Source organism: Mytilus californianus, unplaced genomic scaffold, assembly GCF_021869535.1.
Source record: "Mytilus californianus isolate M0D057914Y unplaced genomic scaffold, xbMytCali1.0.p SCAF_4, whole genome shotgun sequence".
In the NCBI taxonomy this organism is placed as follows: Eukaryota; Metazoa; Mollusca; class Bivalvia; order Mytilida; family Mytilidae; genus Mytilus; species Mytilus californianus.
The window spans coordinates 76580584-76599697 of NW_026262690.1; the positions used below are offsets into that span (position 1 = coordinate 76580584).

Sequence of the window (19114 nt, forward strand, 5' to 3'; positions counted from 1 at the left end):
GTAGATTGTTTCATCAGACATAATATACCTGTTCATTGCCTATAGTTTTGCTTTAATAGATCAGAAAAGTACTATTTCCATTGCCCACAAAATTAAGAGATTGAGGATGTTTGTCTCGTCTGGGACAAAAGTCGCTGAAAGGGAAACATAGGGATTGCTTTTCTGGTGACGTCAGCATCAACAATTGTTAAGTTTTCTGCTTAAGTTAGTTTGATAGGAACTGACTTGTGATAGATCAATGATATTTTGTATGAAGTTGCATTACTATCATTACATATCAGTTTGATGACTATTTTGAGGCCCTGCCCCCTAGGTCATGGTTCAAAGACTTTGAATCAATTATTAATTTTAAATGTTAAGTTTTCTGCTTAAGTTAGTTTGATAGGAACTACTTGTGATACATTAATGATATTTTGTATGGAGTTGCATTACTATCAGTACATATCAGTTTGACGACTATTTTAAGGCTCTGCCCTCTAGGTCATGGTTCAAAGACTTTGAATCAATTATTAATTTTAAATGTTAAGTTTTTCTGCTGAAGTTAGTTTGATAGGAACTACTTGTGATAGATCAATGATATTTTGTATGAAGTTGTATTACTAACAGTACATATCAGTTTGATGACTATTTAGAGGCCCTGCCCCCTAGTCCATGGTTCAGTGACTCAATTAATAAGCAATTTTCAATGTTAAGTTTTCTGCTTAAGTTAGTTTGATAGGAACTGCTTGTGGTAGATCAATGATATTTAGTGTAAAGTTGCATTACTATCATTACATATCATTTTATTTTGAGGTCCTCCCCCTAGATCATGGTCCAGTGATTTTCAATAAATTAACAATTTTCAATGTTAAGTTTTCTTATTTACTATAGACAGCAATATTTTCTATAAAGTTACATTGCTGTCTGTACATCCAAGTTAGTCAACCATTTCAAGGCTCTGCCCTCAAGTTGATGGTCCAGCGACTTTGAATTTATTAGCAATGTTGCTGTCCATCAGATTGTCTTTTTCTGAATTTTATGCAGACAGGCGAGACATTTCTGTGTCAACAGGTTATTGATAAATAGCATGATAATTGATATTTTTTTCAGAAAATCAATTTCTTTGTACTTCTAATTATTAGTAACAAGATGACCATATGTGCTTTCCTTTCAAACTGAGAAACTAGTCCTTTACATATGTTAACTTTTTGGTCTATAGGATCAAAGAAGGGTGTGGGAGGGGTGTTTCAATCAACCCCTTGATGCATTATCTCAAAGGCTGTTAAAACTTCAGTAAAAGTCAGGATTTGAGTAGCTTACCTAGACTGAACGTCTATGTACATGTACTAACAAAAGCTGGGATGGACTGCAATCAGAATTTTTAAAGGCATATTTTCAAATAGGAGGCTTGTACTTGCTTAGCTTTTATGAAATATTTAATCCTTTTACAGCTGCTTTATGCAATTTACCCATTTTTTTGTTTACAAGCTATTCTTTAAAATATAAAAATATACTTTAAAGCTTTATAATTCATGTCAGCAAGTCTTTGTTTACTATTTACTAACAAGAAAGACATGGTAGTGCAGCACAGAAACTTCTGATTAACAGGAGTACTTGGCATGTTGACTTATCAAGGGAGACAAATCCTTCAGTTAGCCCTTTTTTTTTCCATACTTTCTCACTTCATCACACATAAATTCTGAAGCCATCTTTATTGCGATATCATGTGTAGCATTACTGCATTTCACCTTAATAGGATTTGGCCTTGATGCTGCACGTCATGTGACTTATCATTGTCAGTGTGAAACCTTTTAAGGTAATTTTAGTTTGGAAGTGCAAGAATTTTATAATAGGGTAAAAAATATTATTTTCATTTTCTAAAATTTAGAAATATTGAATTTTATGAATTGCTTGATAATGCCTCATTTTAAGACAATCTCATTCTTCATGAGTTCTTTACACTACCAAATTATTAATGGTGCCTTTACTTTGGATTCAATCTCTGTAGTTTAATTTTTATACGACCGCAAAAATTAAAAATTTTTTGGTCGTATATTGGTATGACGTTGGCGTCGTCGTCGTCCGGCATCGTCGTCGTCGTCGTCCGAAGACACATTGGTTTTCGCACTCTAACTTTAGTTTAAGTGAATGGATCTCCATGAAATTTTACCATAAGGTTCAATACCACGAAAGGAAGGTTGGGATTGATTTTTGGGGTTATGGTACCAACAGTTAAGGAATTAGGGGCCAAAAAGGGGCCAAAAATAAGCATTTTTGTAACTTCCAGACAATAACTTGTGTGTAAGTGTATGGATCTCTCTGACATTGTACCACACGGTTCCATATCACAAAGGAAAGGCTGTAATTGATTTTGGGGGTAATTGCCTCAAAATTTTAGGAATTAGGGGCCAAAAAAGGGGCAAAAAACAAGCATTTTTCTAGTTTCATGACAATAACTTGTGTGTAAGTGTTTGGATATTTCTGATATTGTACTACAAGGTTCCATATCACAAAGGGAAAGCTGGAATTGAGTTTGGGGGTAATTGCCCGAAACGTTTTGGAATTGGGGGCCAAAAAGGGGCCAAAAATAAGCATTTTTCTAGTTTCCAGACAATAACTTGTGTTCAAGTGTATGTATCTCTCTGAAATTGTACTGCAAGGTACCATACCACAAAGGGAAGGCTGGGATTGAGTTTGGGGGTGATGAATCATAAGGGGGTTCAAAAAATTGGGGGGGGGGGATTTTTTTTTTCTTTTTTTTTCTTTTTTTCCTTTTTTTTTTCTTTTAAAATTTTCCATTTTAAGTTGGTTATTTCTGATTAATATTTAAAAGCAAATAATAATGATATGGTAGGAGATACACACCAAACAGGATGTGTAAATTATTATCTAATAAGTATTGTGCAATAGCAAGAAATTTTCAATTGCACAGTATTGCACAATAGCAAGAAATCTTCAATTGCACAGTATTGCGCAATAGCAAGAAATCTTCAATTGCACAGTATTGCGCAATAGCAAGAAATATCCAATAGCACAATATTGCGCAATAGCAAGAAATTGTCAATTGTACAGTATTGCGCAATAGCAAGAAATATTCAATTGCACAGTATTGTGCAAAAGAAGATACTTCCTATAAATTGCTTATTTCTTGATCAATTTCAATGGGGTTTTATTCTTGAATTCTTGGGGTTCTTTAATATGCCGAATCTAACCGTGTATTTAGATTCTTAATTTTTGGTTCCATTTTCAAATTGGTCTACATTAAGGTCCAAAGGGTCCAAAATTAAACTTAGTTTGATTTTAACAAAAATTGAATTTTTAGGGTTCTTTGATATGCTGAATCTAAACATGTATTTAGATTTTTGATTATGGGCCCAGTTTTCAAGTTGGTCCAAATCGGGGTCCAAAATTAAACTTTGTTTGATTTCATCAAAAATTGAATTCTTGGGGTTCTTTGATATGCTGAATCTAACCATGTATTTAGATTTTGGATATTGGACCATAATAGGTGAATGTCCAATTTAAAATTTTTAAGTTCTTAGACCACATTCATTCTGTGTCAGAAACCTATGCTGTGTCAAATATTTAATCACAATCCAAATTCAGAGCTGTATCAAGCTTGAATGTTGTGTCCATACTTGCCCCAACTGTTCAGGGTTCGACCTCTGCGGTCGTATCAAGCTGCGCCCTGCGGAGCATTTTATTAACAACTGAAATTTAAAAAAAATGAAACAGAAAAGACCACAAATATGAAAATTAGTACGGTAAACTCATGTGTCAATGCATAAACCTAGGATTCTATTATAAATTAACACAGTTGCAATGTAAAAGACGATTCTTTTGTTGCATAAAACTGGGAATTATATATGAAAATGACTGCTACTTATACTTCAAATAGGTTAACAGTATGGATATTGGTTCCTAAAAAATGGATTATATGCCTGCAAGGTCAACAGTGTAGTGTTTTACTAAAGCTTAGTTGTATTGTATTTTGACTGGTTTATGCAGAAGTTATACATGTCTGTGTTTTGAATGGTTTATGCATAAGTTATACATGTATGTGTTTGGAATGGTTTATGCATAAGTTATATACATGTATGTGTTTTGAATGGTTTATGCATAAGTTATATACATGTATGTGTTTGGAATGTTTTATGCATAAGTTATACAAATGTGTGTTTTGAATGGTTTATGCATAAGCAATATGTATTGTGATTTGGCATTGCATAAGCATCTATCAGTAATGCAAATGAATGCTTTGTTATTTAAGTTAAATTTGACCAATGGGTGCTGATTATATTTCATGTAAGAGTTGCTTGTCTTGCTTGTGGAATGTTCTAGTATCAAATGTCATGTCCATGAGAAAACAAAAGTACTAAAAGTGTCTAACAAAACTATTAGATGTTGTGATCAATGTAAATAGTTTAAGTTGATTGATCCTTCTGAAGGTTCACATATACAATAGTATGTTGTATTTGAATTAATTACCGCAGATGAAATTATGGATTAAGTGTCTACATCATAAAATGTGGTTTTAATGTAAAATATAAGTGTATTCATGCAAATTTAATGCTTTTTTAAAACTAACTAAAAGCATGTTGCTATATTTAGAGAGTGCATTAATGTGACTTTCATTGACGCTTATTTGTAATTTGATTGACCTGAAAATTTACATTAATGCTTTATTCTCCATAGGAAGGAGAGAAATGCGCAATGGAAGTTTTTTCATTTGCGAAATATAGAAGAAAACAAGTTCTACGTTGGAGATAGAATTCTGTGTCTTGCGCTGTATGTACCTTACGTTCTCACCACGGCTCATATAAAGGCCAAAAGCATATTCATTACAATGATATGTATTAAATTGGTTCATGAGGTATGGGTTGGCTGTGGGATGGAAGCCTTTGATGACTCGTGTGTTCTTAAAGTTTGTATTAGAAGGATTCAGGTAAATTCTTTTTTACCTGCATGAAGATTGAAGGATGGATTTATTAATCTTCAGCTGAATAATAAATATCTTTCCATTCATTTTTTCCATTGGATACTTATTTGAATAGGTATTGTTAGTAGAGACAAAAATTTAGAAAGAAAGCATTTTACATTTTTTTTTAATGGTCATATCTGTTGTAAGAGTCTTTAAAAAAAGAATAAAACACCAAACTGACATATTGATACATGACACATATCAATTTTTTTTAATCATGCCTATTATCTTGAAAACAATAATAGATAGACAGAAATTGTAAACAGCATAAAATGATCAGCAATACAAGATTTACAAAAATGGAACCATTTATTGCCAACTTACAGGAGTTATAGCCCTTAAAGTACAATTTTTTATACCCCCCACCATAGCGGAGTGGGCATCAAGTTTTACCCTTGTCCCTCCGTACTTCCCAAAGTTGGTTTCCAATCTCTAACTTTAGATTGCCTCAACCAAATGTTATGAAACTTATATACAATGCTGATTACCACAAAATACAGATCAAGTTTGAATTTTGGTGGAGTCACTTTAATCGTTCTAGAGTTATGCCCCTTTATAAATGGAAAAATTGCTGAATTTTTTGTTTCCATTCTCTAACTTAAGTTTGCCTCTACCAAATGCTATGAAACTTATACAAAATGCTTATTACCACAAAATACAGATCAAGTTTGAATTTTGGTGGTGTCTCTTTAACCGTTCTAGAGTTATGCCTTTTTACAAATGGAAAAATTGCTAAATGTTTTGTTTCCGTTCTCTAACTTAAGTTAGACTCAACCAAATATTATGAAACTTATATACAATGCTTATTACTACAAAATACAGATCAAGTGTGAATTTTGGGGGTGTCACTTTTATTGTTCTAGAGATATGCCCCTTTACAAATTGAAAAATTGTTGAATTTTTCGTATCTGTTCTCTAACTTAAGTTAGCCTCAATCAAATTTGGGTAGCGTCACTATTACAGTTTTTAAGTTATGTCCCTTTATAACTTTATATGATATACAAGTGGGGGCATCATCTGTGTCCCATGGACACATTCCCCATTTATTTTTACAAATTTTACCAGTTTTGCCTTCTATCCTGAGAACTGATATTGATTGACAAAAACTGTAAGCATCAATTATGACCAGCAATACAAGATCTAAAAAAATACTAAATTAGTGAAACTATTGGAGCCTGTAGTTATAATCCAAAGAAAAAATTGTGGGTTACAACCCCATTATTAAGGAAATAAGACCAGTTTAGAGTTTTGCTGTAAATGCTGTTTGTAAATGTTTATGATAAATAATGGAATTGGATGAAGTCATAAGACCTGAAACTTTTTCTTAAATCATGAAACTTTGTGTGAATAATTACAATGAGTGTCAGTTCTTATGTTTTGTTGTGAATATGAAATAAGACAGTTTTGTTCCCTAGTTCATAGTTTAGTTAACACTTTGAGATTTCACAAGTTATATGACTTATTTTTTTAACAGGGAACCTTCCTTCTTTTGTAGACCCCTACCCCAATAATGTCTGAAGATATTTTTATTTGATTTATTTTGTTATTCAGCTGTTTATCATTTCCATTCATAGTACAGTATATATCACTATTGATGTTGTGAATAACATAGCTTTAGAATCCATTATTCGCTTGCAGTGAGATATCTTGATCTTTATGTCACCTATGATGCGTAGTTGACGCATAGGAACCATTATTAGTTGTCCCTGTTGTCATCTGTCACATTTTTTCATTTTCATGATTTTTTTGAAACCTCGATCATCAAAAGATTCCAATCAACTTTTAACATTATTTTCCATAGTAGTTTTCATTGAGTCCATATCTATCATCATCTGTGAGCCAAAATTGCACAAAAAGTAATTTATGAAGGAAATTATTGCACCACCTGATTGATTTTTATCCCCCTGATTTTAGGCTTTTTTGAATTAGAATATGGGCTTTTTCGTCCTTAATTTATGCCTTAAAATGAATAGATGTTGCAGGTTCAAAATTCTTCCAAGTTGCATATTCATGTAGTGGCTAAAAGTCTTGTATGGTACCCATAAACAAAAGTCATTAAAAGCACTGAACTTATTTATTAGGAACTAGTATGTTGCTTTTCCCACTGCTGCAATGATAAAATGTAGCATGAACAAAATTGTATATTCTGTATGACTTCTTTGCTTTAAAACATTCATCTTAAATTTTAGAAGACATTGTTTGCATAGTATGATGGAAAGAAATATGGCTATACAATAGAATTGTTTCCTTTATGCTGAATCGATGGATTATGGGTGATTTCATTTCTTGTTATTAAAATCACAGTGATCAAAATGAAAATAAATGATCGGCACCATATCCAATGATTATCATAATGTTAACTAATTACAGTAGGCGTATGATATGAATTTTAACCTTTTATGCTTATTAAGATTTTTTTTAGTTAGAATGATCAGTTTCAATGGACCCCTTTTTATATAGCTATGCGAGAGTTAGTAGCTTATCTGGTCTAAGGAGTCATGTAAGCTACTGCTTTACCTTTCATATGTCTTCAGCATTGTTCTTCTCATCCTTCTTCTCAAAACTAATTGTCCAAATTAGACCACAAAGTTTGCAGGAAAGGACATTACGTTAATACCACTAAGGTTTATTATACAGTTTTAAGACAGAAATTCTGTACAACTATCATGGTCAGTAATGGATAATGAATGGAAAAGTTCTTGTTGGAAACAGATGGATCATCGTATTCGTTTAAAAAATTGTTCAGTGGTCCCCTTCTAGATCTGTGATTTTGATGAAGAAACAATATCAAAGATGGCCACGTTACAAACATATTTTTATACATAGAACCTATAAGAGCTTGTGCTTGTGCTTGTTCTTGTATTATTGGTAATTGTAATTGGAAAATAGACTATTGGCTTTGAAAACCATGTGATGGCTTTAAGTGTGCTTAATAATATGTACAACCATTGCTCATGTACTTTTGTAAAGCTGCTTAGATGCTCAGCCTGTTGTGGTGTCTACCTGAAAATCCTTTTATCAGGCACTACCAGTTTTGTAGTACAATGTTGTAAAGCTCAGCTTACTAATAAGTCTAACTTTCCACTAGAATAGAATATGCATAATTTAAAAGTATTTCTTTTGATGTTTCCTAATGAAATAATGGCATCTAGCTATGATAATGCATGATGTTGTGACATTTCTATGGATTTGATTTGATATTTTTATTACATTATTTTCAAGTAAGCATTACTTTGCTTTCAACAGATTAAAATGTCTGTAATAAAATTATTGTACAATTGAACAATTGAACATAAAAACACTATCTACTATAATTAGAGGAGAATAAACTGTATTGAATTGAAAATATCTTACTGATGGAATTATGGTAGGTATATTTTGTTTAGTTTTGCACACAATGTTATTCAGCTTCTCCTTTAGTGGATAAGCATACATGTCCTTGTTTCCAGGCTAGAGAGAAGATATGTCTGGAAATCCAAAAAAGTATGGTCGTACACCAGAGGGGTTTGGTTGTATGGTCCTCGTTTTATGTATTATTGTGCCATAGTTCCAGCTGTGTTATCTGGTGTCTCTCTAGAAGCAGAACGCTTGTATATTTGTATTCCTATGTTATTTGTGGTATCGCAAAATATTATGGGATGTATTCCTCATTTGTGGCATGATTTAGCAGAAGGTTGGATAACTAATCTACGTTTGCAGGTTTGTTTTAAAAATAAATTCATATTTATGTTTGGTAGGAGCTTCTTATTTATGTTGATTCATACAAGTAACAGTCTTTAGGAAGTAAATTTGCAAAAAAATAATAATAGTTTTGCTATGATTATGAAAGGCGGGGGCATTAAGTTTTACCCTTGTCCGTCTGTACGTCCATACGTACGTACTTTCCAAAATTTGTTTCCGTTCTCTTACTTTAGTTTGCCTCAACCAAATGTTATGAAACTTATACACAATGCTTATTACCACAAAACACAGATCAAGTTTGAATTTTGGTGGCATCACTTTAACCGTTCTAGAGTTATGCCCCTTTACAAATGGAAAAATTGCTAAATTTTTTGTTTCTGTTCTCTAACTTAAGTTTGCCTCAACCAAATGTTATGATACTTATACACAATGCTTACTACCACAAAACACAGATCAAGTTTGAATTTTGGTGGTGTCACTTTTACCGTTCTAGAGTTATGCCCCTTTTAACTTGAGTTTACCTCAACCAAATGTTATGAAACTTACACACAATGCTAATAACCACAAAACACAGATCAAGTTTGAATTTTGGTGGCATCACTTTTGCCGTTCTAGAGTTATGCCCCTCTACAAATGAAAAAATTGCTGAATTTTTCGTTTCCATTATCTTACTTTAGTTTGCCTCAACCAAATGTTATGAAACTTATACACAATGCTAATTACCACAAAACACAGATCAAGTTCGAATTTTGGTGGCGTCACTTTTGCTGTTCTAGAGTTATGCCCCTCTACAAATGGAAAAATTGCTGAATTTTTCGTTTCCTCTGTTCTCTTACCTTCGTTTGCCTCAACCACAAAACTCACATCAAGTACAAATTTGGGTAGCGTCACTTTTACAGTTCTTGAGTTATATCCCTTTATAACATTATATGCAAGCGGGGGCATCATTTGTGTCCCATGGACACATTCCCCATTTATTTTTTTGTCATTCTTGAAGATATTGATTTGATAATTGGTATATAGGTTTATCATGACAAGTTACAGATCAAGTTTGAATTTTGTTCCTGTCTGATGGTTTTGTGCAGAGTTATTATCCTTGGACTTAGAAAATTCACTTAAATAATCAGTTTTCAATACTTTTTATCATGCTTGAAGATATTGACTTGATATTTGTTATATAGTTCACACCATGACAAGTTATAGACCAAGTAAGTTAGAATTTTGTTCCAATACAATGAATTTTTAACTGGTAGGGGACTATGTATTGCCATGCAATACTCACAGAATGCTTGTTCAACATAAAATTGATTAAAGGTTTTTAAACAAACTGTTCTTTCCTGACTACACAGTGCTAAGCTTTGTCACAAGCATCCTTTGGGGGGTAGGATTTCAAAATTATATTATAGGGTTCCTGCTTATAAAAGCATATGACTGCATCATCATTAGCTACTAAACATTCCAAAAATGACAAAATTATGATCCCTTTTAAGAACTGTCTTGAAAACTCAATAACCATCAAACTAAATTGCTACTATTAATAGTTACTAAATATTAAAGGGTAAGAAAACCTTAAAAATAATATTGAGGGCAAATATACTAGTGTCCCAAATATGAGATGATGAGAACCACTCCTTTACCAGTACCAATTTTATCATTTATTTGGTCTTAAATACTACAGCTTTGAATGAATAGCAGTAAATAAACTCATCATAGATACCAGGATTGAAATTTTGTATGCCTGAAGGGCATTTCGCTTACAAAAGACTCATCAGTGAAGCTCGAATAAAAAAAAAAGTTAAAACGGCCAATAAAGTACTAAGTTGAAGAGCATTGAGAACTCAAAATTCCTAAAAGTTTTGCCAAATACAGCTAAGGTAATCTATTCCTGAGGTAGAAAAGCCTTTAATAGTATTCCCAAAATTCAAAGTTTTGTTAACAGTTGAATTACAATTATGACCATATCAATGATAATTCATGTCAACACAGAAGTGCTGACTACTAGGCTGGTGACCTACTTTATCTATCATCAACATGGATTTGATATCGAGATACTCATGTAGCTCTACCCTTTTGATCACAACTATTGTTTTCTGTATATGACCACAAATGGACAAAAATGATGTGGAAATAAAGTTTCCACCACTGCATCAAGTGTGCTACGATATTTCTCAACTCTAGGCAGTTAAATTTTAAAATTTAAAACGTGAGGCTTGTGGAGCTTTTTAAATATTTGAAATTTAACTGTTACTGTTGAGAGTGGAGTAATACAAGAGATCTATATAGTAGTAGAATCTGTTTCTCTAATGATTTTTTTAGACGATATCTAAACAAAGTTTATCCTTCCTTTTCAAAGATTTGCAGAAAGTTGTGTTCTTTAAACATGACGTCATCAGGCATGGTCGCCTTTTTTCATGACTTCACAATAGGAAATTCAGAAGAAATCATGAAAATTTGATGTCATAATTGAATTTTGACCAGTCATTTGCAGGGAACAAAGTTTTTTCTAGAGAGAAGAAATATTTTTCTCACACCAATCGAGAAATGTGAAAATCATGAAAATAGCATGAAAATTAGAGAATATATTGTTTGGAACACATACAAGCTTGTCAGCATCTTATTGAAAATTTACTTTAATATATTATAGAGTAATACTTTTGTATAACTTGTTTTGAATTTCTTGTACAGTAAAAAAAAAAAATAAAGATGGGATTGATTGTAGCACAAATCAGTTTTACATTAGACCTGATGGGTATGGAAATAGGTTTACAACTGATCTTTACCATTCAAAATCTATGTTTATGAAGGCTGCCCTATAAGTTGAGGGAAGATAGAATATGTAATGTTATATTTTTTTAAGGCACTGTTTAAAATAGCAAAAAGCATGTGATTTTTTTACCGGTAAAGAAAATAAGTCCAAAAAAGACTTCTAGCATAGTTGTATAAGTTTGTCTTATTCTAACTTGATTGAATTTATTCTTTAAATTCATAAATTATTGTGTGCATTTAATACTGCTATTGTTTAACAATGGACACAAATGCGAGATTAATTATTGCTATTTCAGGAAATGCTACATATAAATAATGCTATAGAAATCTAAAATGCAAGTTTATATTCTTGAGAAACATGTCCTGTCGCAATTTTCATAACAAAAACATTTACACCTAGTGATGAATAACCCCTATATTCACTGGTGAATAACCTATTGAGCTTCTTGATTTGTACAAGAGTTATCTCCCATTAAAATGACGTCACAGACATATGTAAACATCATGGTTAGAAGCCCTTCGAGTGATGTGGATTGATTGATTGTTGGTTGCTTTACGCCGCATTAGCACAACAAGGCTATATCGCAGCGATCGAGTGATGTGGAAACAAGGCTTGAAAATTCATGTAGTGCAGAAGATATCCCTCATAAAAGGCCCTTTTCAGGACCACCAATAATTTACAAGAAGAGTCTACTTTAGTTGTACAAAATAATTTTCTGGCGTAAGTGTTTTGACAGTTTGCTACTATAGTAAGACAAGTGCGTCTTCAATGGTTGAAAAGGCCCTTCCACTGATATTCCGTTATAATAAAACAATTGTGGACCCCTAGAAGCGATGAATATCCAAATTGTCAACCCCTAAAAAGTAATTAGACTTTGAGCTGCACTCTCATGGAAATAACCTTTTAAGGTTGACAATTTTGGATATTCACCTTTTCAACGGGCCATATTTGTATATTGTAAAGCAAAATTTTGCGGGAGATTGTGTGACTTTTAAGTAATGTCAGTTAAATTTGCATACAAGTGTAAATACATCTATAGTGAAAGTGTATTACTCTGTATATTAACTACATAACATGCCTTGTCCTTGATTTTATGTACAGATAATTTAGTAACTGTATGAATCTGTTATTAATCAGAGCTGATTTGAATATTAAACAGCACAAAATGCATGATAGCTTGAATTTTGAAACCCGTCATGTTGATAAGTAGATCTCTTGCTGTATTAAAAGAATGAGATTATTCGTGTAATTTCTAGTTAAAACAGTTAACAACCAAATACCATAGGACAAGAATACAATTGAATTTAATTAAAATGTTTTAGTTGTCCTTTACAGAATTCTATGGACATTTTTATCTTTACAGAAATTTTTGTTGTTGGACGAGTTGAAAAAGGAAAGCCATTTAGAACGAGCTGATTCTGTGGAGCCAGGGGACTGTTACATCTCCATCAATAACATCACAGGAAAATGGGACCCTGTAAGTTACATCTACTTAATTATAAATAATATTTGTCAATGTGCAATATAAAGTTACATATCATTAGACCTTTGACTTCAACTTTCAGGGAGGTGTTAGTTTTTCTCAGTGTTTAGGCCTCTCTATGACTGTGCTAAGTGTGTAGGGCATTTTGTGTCATGAACTTAATTCCCCATATTTTCCTCTTCTTTTAAAATGGAAATATACTGATTTTAAATCAATATATACTACAACGCTAAATGAAAAAACAAATATGGCAGGCAGCTACCAATGAAAACCACTGGATTACTGGACCCTGGCTTGGGAATGGCAGTCAGAAAGTTGTTTTTGTTATGTCACCTATTGGCTTTTAAATTTTGACTGAAATATAATATTTAAACTGATTAGTATTCATACATCTCAGGAATTAACAATGATATGGGTATATGTTAATGAGACAGCAACTGAACAACACAATATAACCAAAATAGACATCTAGAGGTCAGTGCATGGTCTTCAACAATAGACCAGAGTTAAGAATATATGACTTGTTTTAATCTCCAAAATAACAATTCGGACAGAATGGGACAACCTTTAACAGTACATCACCTATATAAAGTTAAACCCTTTTACTGAACTCTTCCTTTTTCAAAAGTTCTCCTTTGTTGAACACTGCTTCATAAGAATACAGAAGAAGATATTGTTGAAATTTGTGAATTTGATAAATAAAAGAAAGTCATTTTTGCCATCATTGATGATGCACCGCTGGAAGATACGACTGACTATAATTTGCAGGCATATTCTCTTCATGTACTAATATATGGAATAAGAAGATGTGGTAAGATTGCAAATGAGACAACTATCCATCAGAGACCAAAGGACATGGATTTAAGCTTCTATAGGTCACTGTACGGCCTTTAACGATGTGAAAATCTCATATCGTAAAGTAAGCTATTAAAGGCCCCAACATGACAAGATAGTTGTATTATGAGTTTCAAAGTAAAAGAACCTTTCATTAAAAGAAGTTACATGAAGAATTTTGTTTTTTTAGGAATCAGATCAAACAACACTAAAAGACATTAATGCTAATGTTCAGCGAGGCAAACTGTTGGCAGTGATTGGTCCAGTTGGAGCAGGGAAGGTAAATTATTATTATGTGTTGCCAGTTTTCTTTTTGTTAGCCATTTAACAGCAACATTAAGCCTTCACAAACTTTTCACTTTCCACTCAAAATATATAATGTCCAATGTACAAGGCAAAGAAATGCAGGTCAGCAAATTTTTAAAATGTTGGCATGTAAAATTCAATCGAGTTTTGAAATGAAACAATACTGCTGACATGCAATTTTCACTCATCCACGTTTTTCATAACCTTGAAATAAAAAAAAATTTGTTATTATGTTATTTAAAATACAAGATGTAGAAATTCTCAAAGGCGTCAATAAATATCAATAAAATCACAAAAATTCTGAATTTTTCTGAGAAATAGGCACTGTAACCTAGGTTTTATTTTATGATTTTTCTAAGACTTGTCTTGATCTGCAGCATATCTCAATATCACAAAAATAACAATACAATGAAACTGATTCACGTTAAATGAAAATTAGAATGGTCAAATTGCTTTTTTTATCTTCAGCTTTAAAATAATTTTTCATATAATTTAGAATCATTTACACCATGAAACAATTTTTAATGTAATTTTGACATTTAACAGTTGATTTCTAACATACCATTTGTTTTCTGTAATTTCTACATTTCAGTCTTCCTTATTGATGAGTGTTCTTGGAGAAATCCCATTAGTAAATGGTGATGTCAAAGTACATGGCAGAATATCTTATGTGGCACAGCAACCATGGGTTTTCTCTGCAAGTGTACGACAAAACATTGTGTTTGGCAATAAATATGAACAGTCCAAATATAACAGGATACTGAAGGCTTGTGCATTAAATAAGGTGAGTTTGTAAAAGTACACAAGTTATGAGTTCTGATGTTCTTTGCTTGGAACAAGGCCAAAAAGCTTTTTGTAATCAAGAAATAAAATATTAACCATTATGTATGGCCTTGCTAAATATAGTTATCTTTGGTTAAAAAATCTTTGTATTGGCCTCATTAAAAAATCATATTTTTGAATCAGATAAAATCTTTTTCCATGAGAGACAATGAGAATTAGTATACTAGTAGTATGTAAAAATGAAAAAAAGAATCCAGTGTTGAAATAGTTTTGATTGTTTGTTAAAACAACTCTTAATTAAAGAATGATGAAAAACTTTAAATATATATTTTAAAAACAATCACAAAATTGTCAGTTTTAAAACAGCATGAGAGAAATGAGTTTTCAATCACCACTTGTAATTGCAGGATATTGAATTGATGCCAAATGGAGATGCTACTCTTATTGGAGACAGAGGGGTTAGTTTAAGTGGAGGTCAGAGGGCAAGAGTCAGTTTAGCTAGAGCCCTTTACATTGATGCAGATGTTTATCTGTTAGATGATCCTCTAAGTGCTGTGGATGCAGCTGTTAGTAGACATTTGTTTGAAAAGTAAGTAAAAAGTGAAATGATTGGTAACAGGAGTCACAAGGTCAAGGTTGGGTCATTATGGCTTTTGAATTGATGTAGATATTTGTTGTAGTTTTGTTATTGTTATTTTTTTTAGATCTAAACTTGAACATGAGGAAAAGATAAAACATTTATTTTTGTAAATTTGTTTATCTTTTAATCTCTGGATTGATATTGGACAAATGTTTGATTAATTGATTAATTGCTGTTTACCTAATTTCCAGTGGCAAATATTTCATGTATATTCAGGATGCAACAAAAAAAAAAAAAATGACTATACTGAATCTTTATCTACTATACTAAGATTAAACTGGGGACATAAGATGAACGATAAATTTTTATCAGAATGATTTTTAAAAATGTAATGTTCTTTCATATTTTTAGAGTTGTTCTTGGAGTACTAAAGAATAAACCAGTGATTTTAGTGACACACCAGCTCCAGTTTTTAAAAGAAGCAGATGAAATATTGATATTGAAGGAGGTTGGTGGAAATTTACTTTGGTCATTCATATAATTTTTAACAACAGATTTTAAATGCAGCTGATGCCACCCAATCTTGTGTATATTCATTTGTAATATATTGTTGGTTATTTTTTGCGGGCTTGCTTGTTATTTATTGTTATTGAATCAACTACAATCAATGCTTTATACAATGCAATGTTTAATTTTGCCTTCCACTGATAAAACACAGATCAAGTTGAATTTGGGTAGTGTCACTTTAACCATTATTGAGTTATGCCCCTTTATAAATCGAAAGATTGAAAAATTTTAGTTTCCATTCTGTAACTTAAAGTTGCCCCAACCAAACCTTATGAAACCTATACACAATATTCATTACCTCAAAACTAAGATAATGTACATTTTTTTTGTTTCCGTTCTCTAACTTTAGTTTGCCTCAACCAAATGTTATGAAACTTATACACAATGCTTATTACTACATTATACAGATTAAGTACGAAATTTGGTGGTGTCACTTTTACCATTCTTGAGTTATATCCCTTTATAAACATAAAAATTGCTGAATTTTTCGTTTCTGTTCTCTAACTTTAGTTTGTCTCAACCAAATGTTATAAAACTTATACACAACCGTTCTAGAGTTATGCGTGTTTACAAATAGAAAAATTGCTGAATTTTTAGTTTCTGTTCTCTTCTTAAGTTAGCCTCAACCAAATGTTGAGACTTACACACAATGCTTTTTACCACAAAACTCAGATCAAGTTCAAATTTGGGTAGCGTCACTTTTACCGTTCTTTAGTTATGTCCCTTTATAACTATATGATATGCAAGTGGGGGCATCATCTGTGTCCACATGTGGACACAATCCACATTTATTTGTCTTAAATCCTCCATTGATAAATAATGATATATTCAAGGTTCCAACTCCCTCGGGTAAAGTTAACCTTTGATGAATTTTGGTTATTCTTTTTAGGTCCCTTTTTATACGCCCGTTTACGGGACGTATTATGGTATACCGTTGTCCATCGGTTGTCAACATGTCAGACAATAATTCAAAAATGCTTTAACCAATTTGCATGAAACTTTGGTGAATTGTTTATATCTATTGACATGAGCTCACTTTTGATTTTTATAAATTTTACATTTTACATTTCTGACTTATGGGGTTTTATTCATTAAAAAAGGGGGATTTTCCAGTTTTCTGACATAACTCAAAAGTTCTTTGAGCTGTTTTCATGAAACTTTTGTGACTGGGTTAAATCCATTAAAATAACCTACCTTTAGTTTTTTATGCGACCGCAAAAAATTTGGGGTTGTATATTGGTATCACATTGTCAGCGTCGTGTGAAGACATTTGGTTTCCGGACAATAACTTTAGTAAATGTGAATAGAAATCTATGAAATTTAAACACAAGGTTAATAACCACAAATGGAAGGTTGTGATTGATTTTGGGGGTTATAATCCTAACAGTTTAGGAATAAGGGGCCAAAAAGGGGCCCAAATAAGCATTTTTCTAGTTTCCAGACAATAACTGGTGGAATGGTGTATGGATCCATAAGTTATTATAAGGTATTATACCATAAGTTTCCATACCACAAAGGGATGGTTAGGATTGGCTTTGGGGGGGTTATGGCTCAAACTGTTTAGGAATTAGTGGCAAAAAAGGGGGAAAAACAAGGGTTTCCTGGTAATGGACAATCACTTTTAAGTACAATGTTATGTTTGGATTACCTCCCTTACACTGCTTTTAAATTATGTATAAAGAAATGTTGTATTGTCTTGAGGTGATTAGCTGTCAATTTATTTTTAGAAGTTACTATTTGAAAATGCTGATTAAAGATATTAATTTTAGCCATGATTATATATGTCATTTTCTATTTTAAGACTTTTATGATGTATTTAAATGGGTAATTATGGTTACAAACTCCATTGGAAATTTGAATTGAGATTATGACCATATCTTGAGGGAAAGAATTTTTTTTTTTGGAAAAAAATTGGGGGGGGGGGGGGGGGGTAAAAAAAGAAATTGTGAGGGGGGGACTATTTTTTCTCATTTCAGATTTTGGAAAAATTCTTCAAATATTGGGTTTTTTTTGCAAAAAAAAGGGGGGTAAAAAAATTTTATTTTTTTTTTTTTGGAAAAGGGGGGGGGGGGGGGGGGGGGGGGGTGTGTCAATTCGCAACAGCATAGTGTATTGCACAAAAGCAAAAAAAAAGGGGGTTAAACATTTTTTTTTTTTTTTAGGGGGGGTCAATTCGCAACAGCATAGTGTATTTCACAAAAGCAAAAAATTTGAATATAAATTCAAATCATATAACCAATTCTAAGTTCTTTGACTACAGTTATTCTGTATCAGAAACCTATTATGTGTCAAATATTGAATTACAATCCAAATTCAGACCTGTATCAAGCGCGAATATTGTGTCCATTTTTGCCCCAACTGTTCAGGGTTGGACCTCAGCTGTCGTATCCAGCTGCGCTCGGCGAAGCAATTTATTATAAATTTCTGATATGACATTGAGGAGAAATGGAACTTTTTTCTTTGAAAAGCAACGGGTGTATCATGCGCTCATGGCGCAGCTCTTTATTGTCATATTGATCTTCATATTTTCAGTCTTATGAATCTTTTGCTTTTATATTTTGGGGTTTTCAGCATTCCAGGTGAAGGTAAATCCAGAAAAGAGATGGATGCATGTATAAGTGTTATTTTCACTGTAACATTTAAATCATCATTAGCCTCTTTAACTTTCACAAGAAGAGCCATTTCTTTTCTCCTTGCAACAATTCTTCTTGCCAACAGGCAAATCTTGCAATCACGCTTCCATATACATTGGACTCCTTTATCTAACCTGGATATTGCATTGATAATAGTCGGGATTAACATATATGGTTTGGTACTATAAAAAATGGTATCTTTATACATTCCAATATCAGTTTATTATTGCATGCTTTATGTATATTTATATATGTATCAGTTTATTCATAGGGTTTTCTCTCTGGTATTGACAGAAATGTGATAACATTTGATTCCAATTGCAATATAGATGGACAATAAATTTCACAAATAGAAAATCGTTGGTTTTGAAGGTATTAAGCTGAAATTCAAAGCATGCATTTTAAAAAATAGTGAAGTGGTAACATTCCTCTGCAACTCAGGTATTTGTTTCATTTTTCACATTTCTTGATCTTCTATGTATTGATACCAGAAGTTTACACAAATTTATTATTACATTTC

The 19114-nt window shown here is 32.2% G+C and overlaps 1 protein-coding gene across 1 annotated transcript in view; it reads left to right on the forward strand.

Annotated features, from left to right (window-relative positions):
• LOC127698724 (ATP-binding cassette sub-family C member 4-like) overlaps positions 1 to 19114 on the forward strand; it is a 170000-nt gene that overhangs the window by 126569 nt on the left and 24317 nt on the right. The window contains exons 9-13 of the mRNA XM_052202348.1: positions 12772 to 12885; positions 13916 to 14005; positions 14624 to 14815; positions 15222 to 15403; positions 15806 to 15902. Coding sequence (XP_052058308.1) covers positions 12772 to 12885; positions 13916 to 14005; positions 14624 to 14815; positions 15222 to 15403; positions 15806 to 15902 — 675 coding nt within the window. The remainder of the gene's footprint in view (positions 1 to 12771; positions 12886 to 13915; positions 14006 to 14623; positions 14816 to 15221; positions 15404 to 15805; positions 15903 to 19114) is intronic.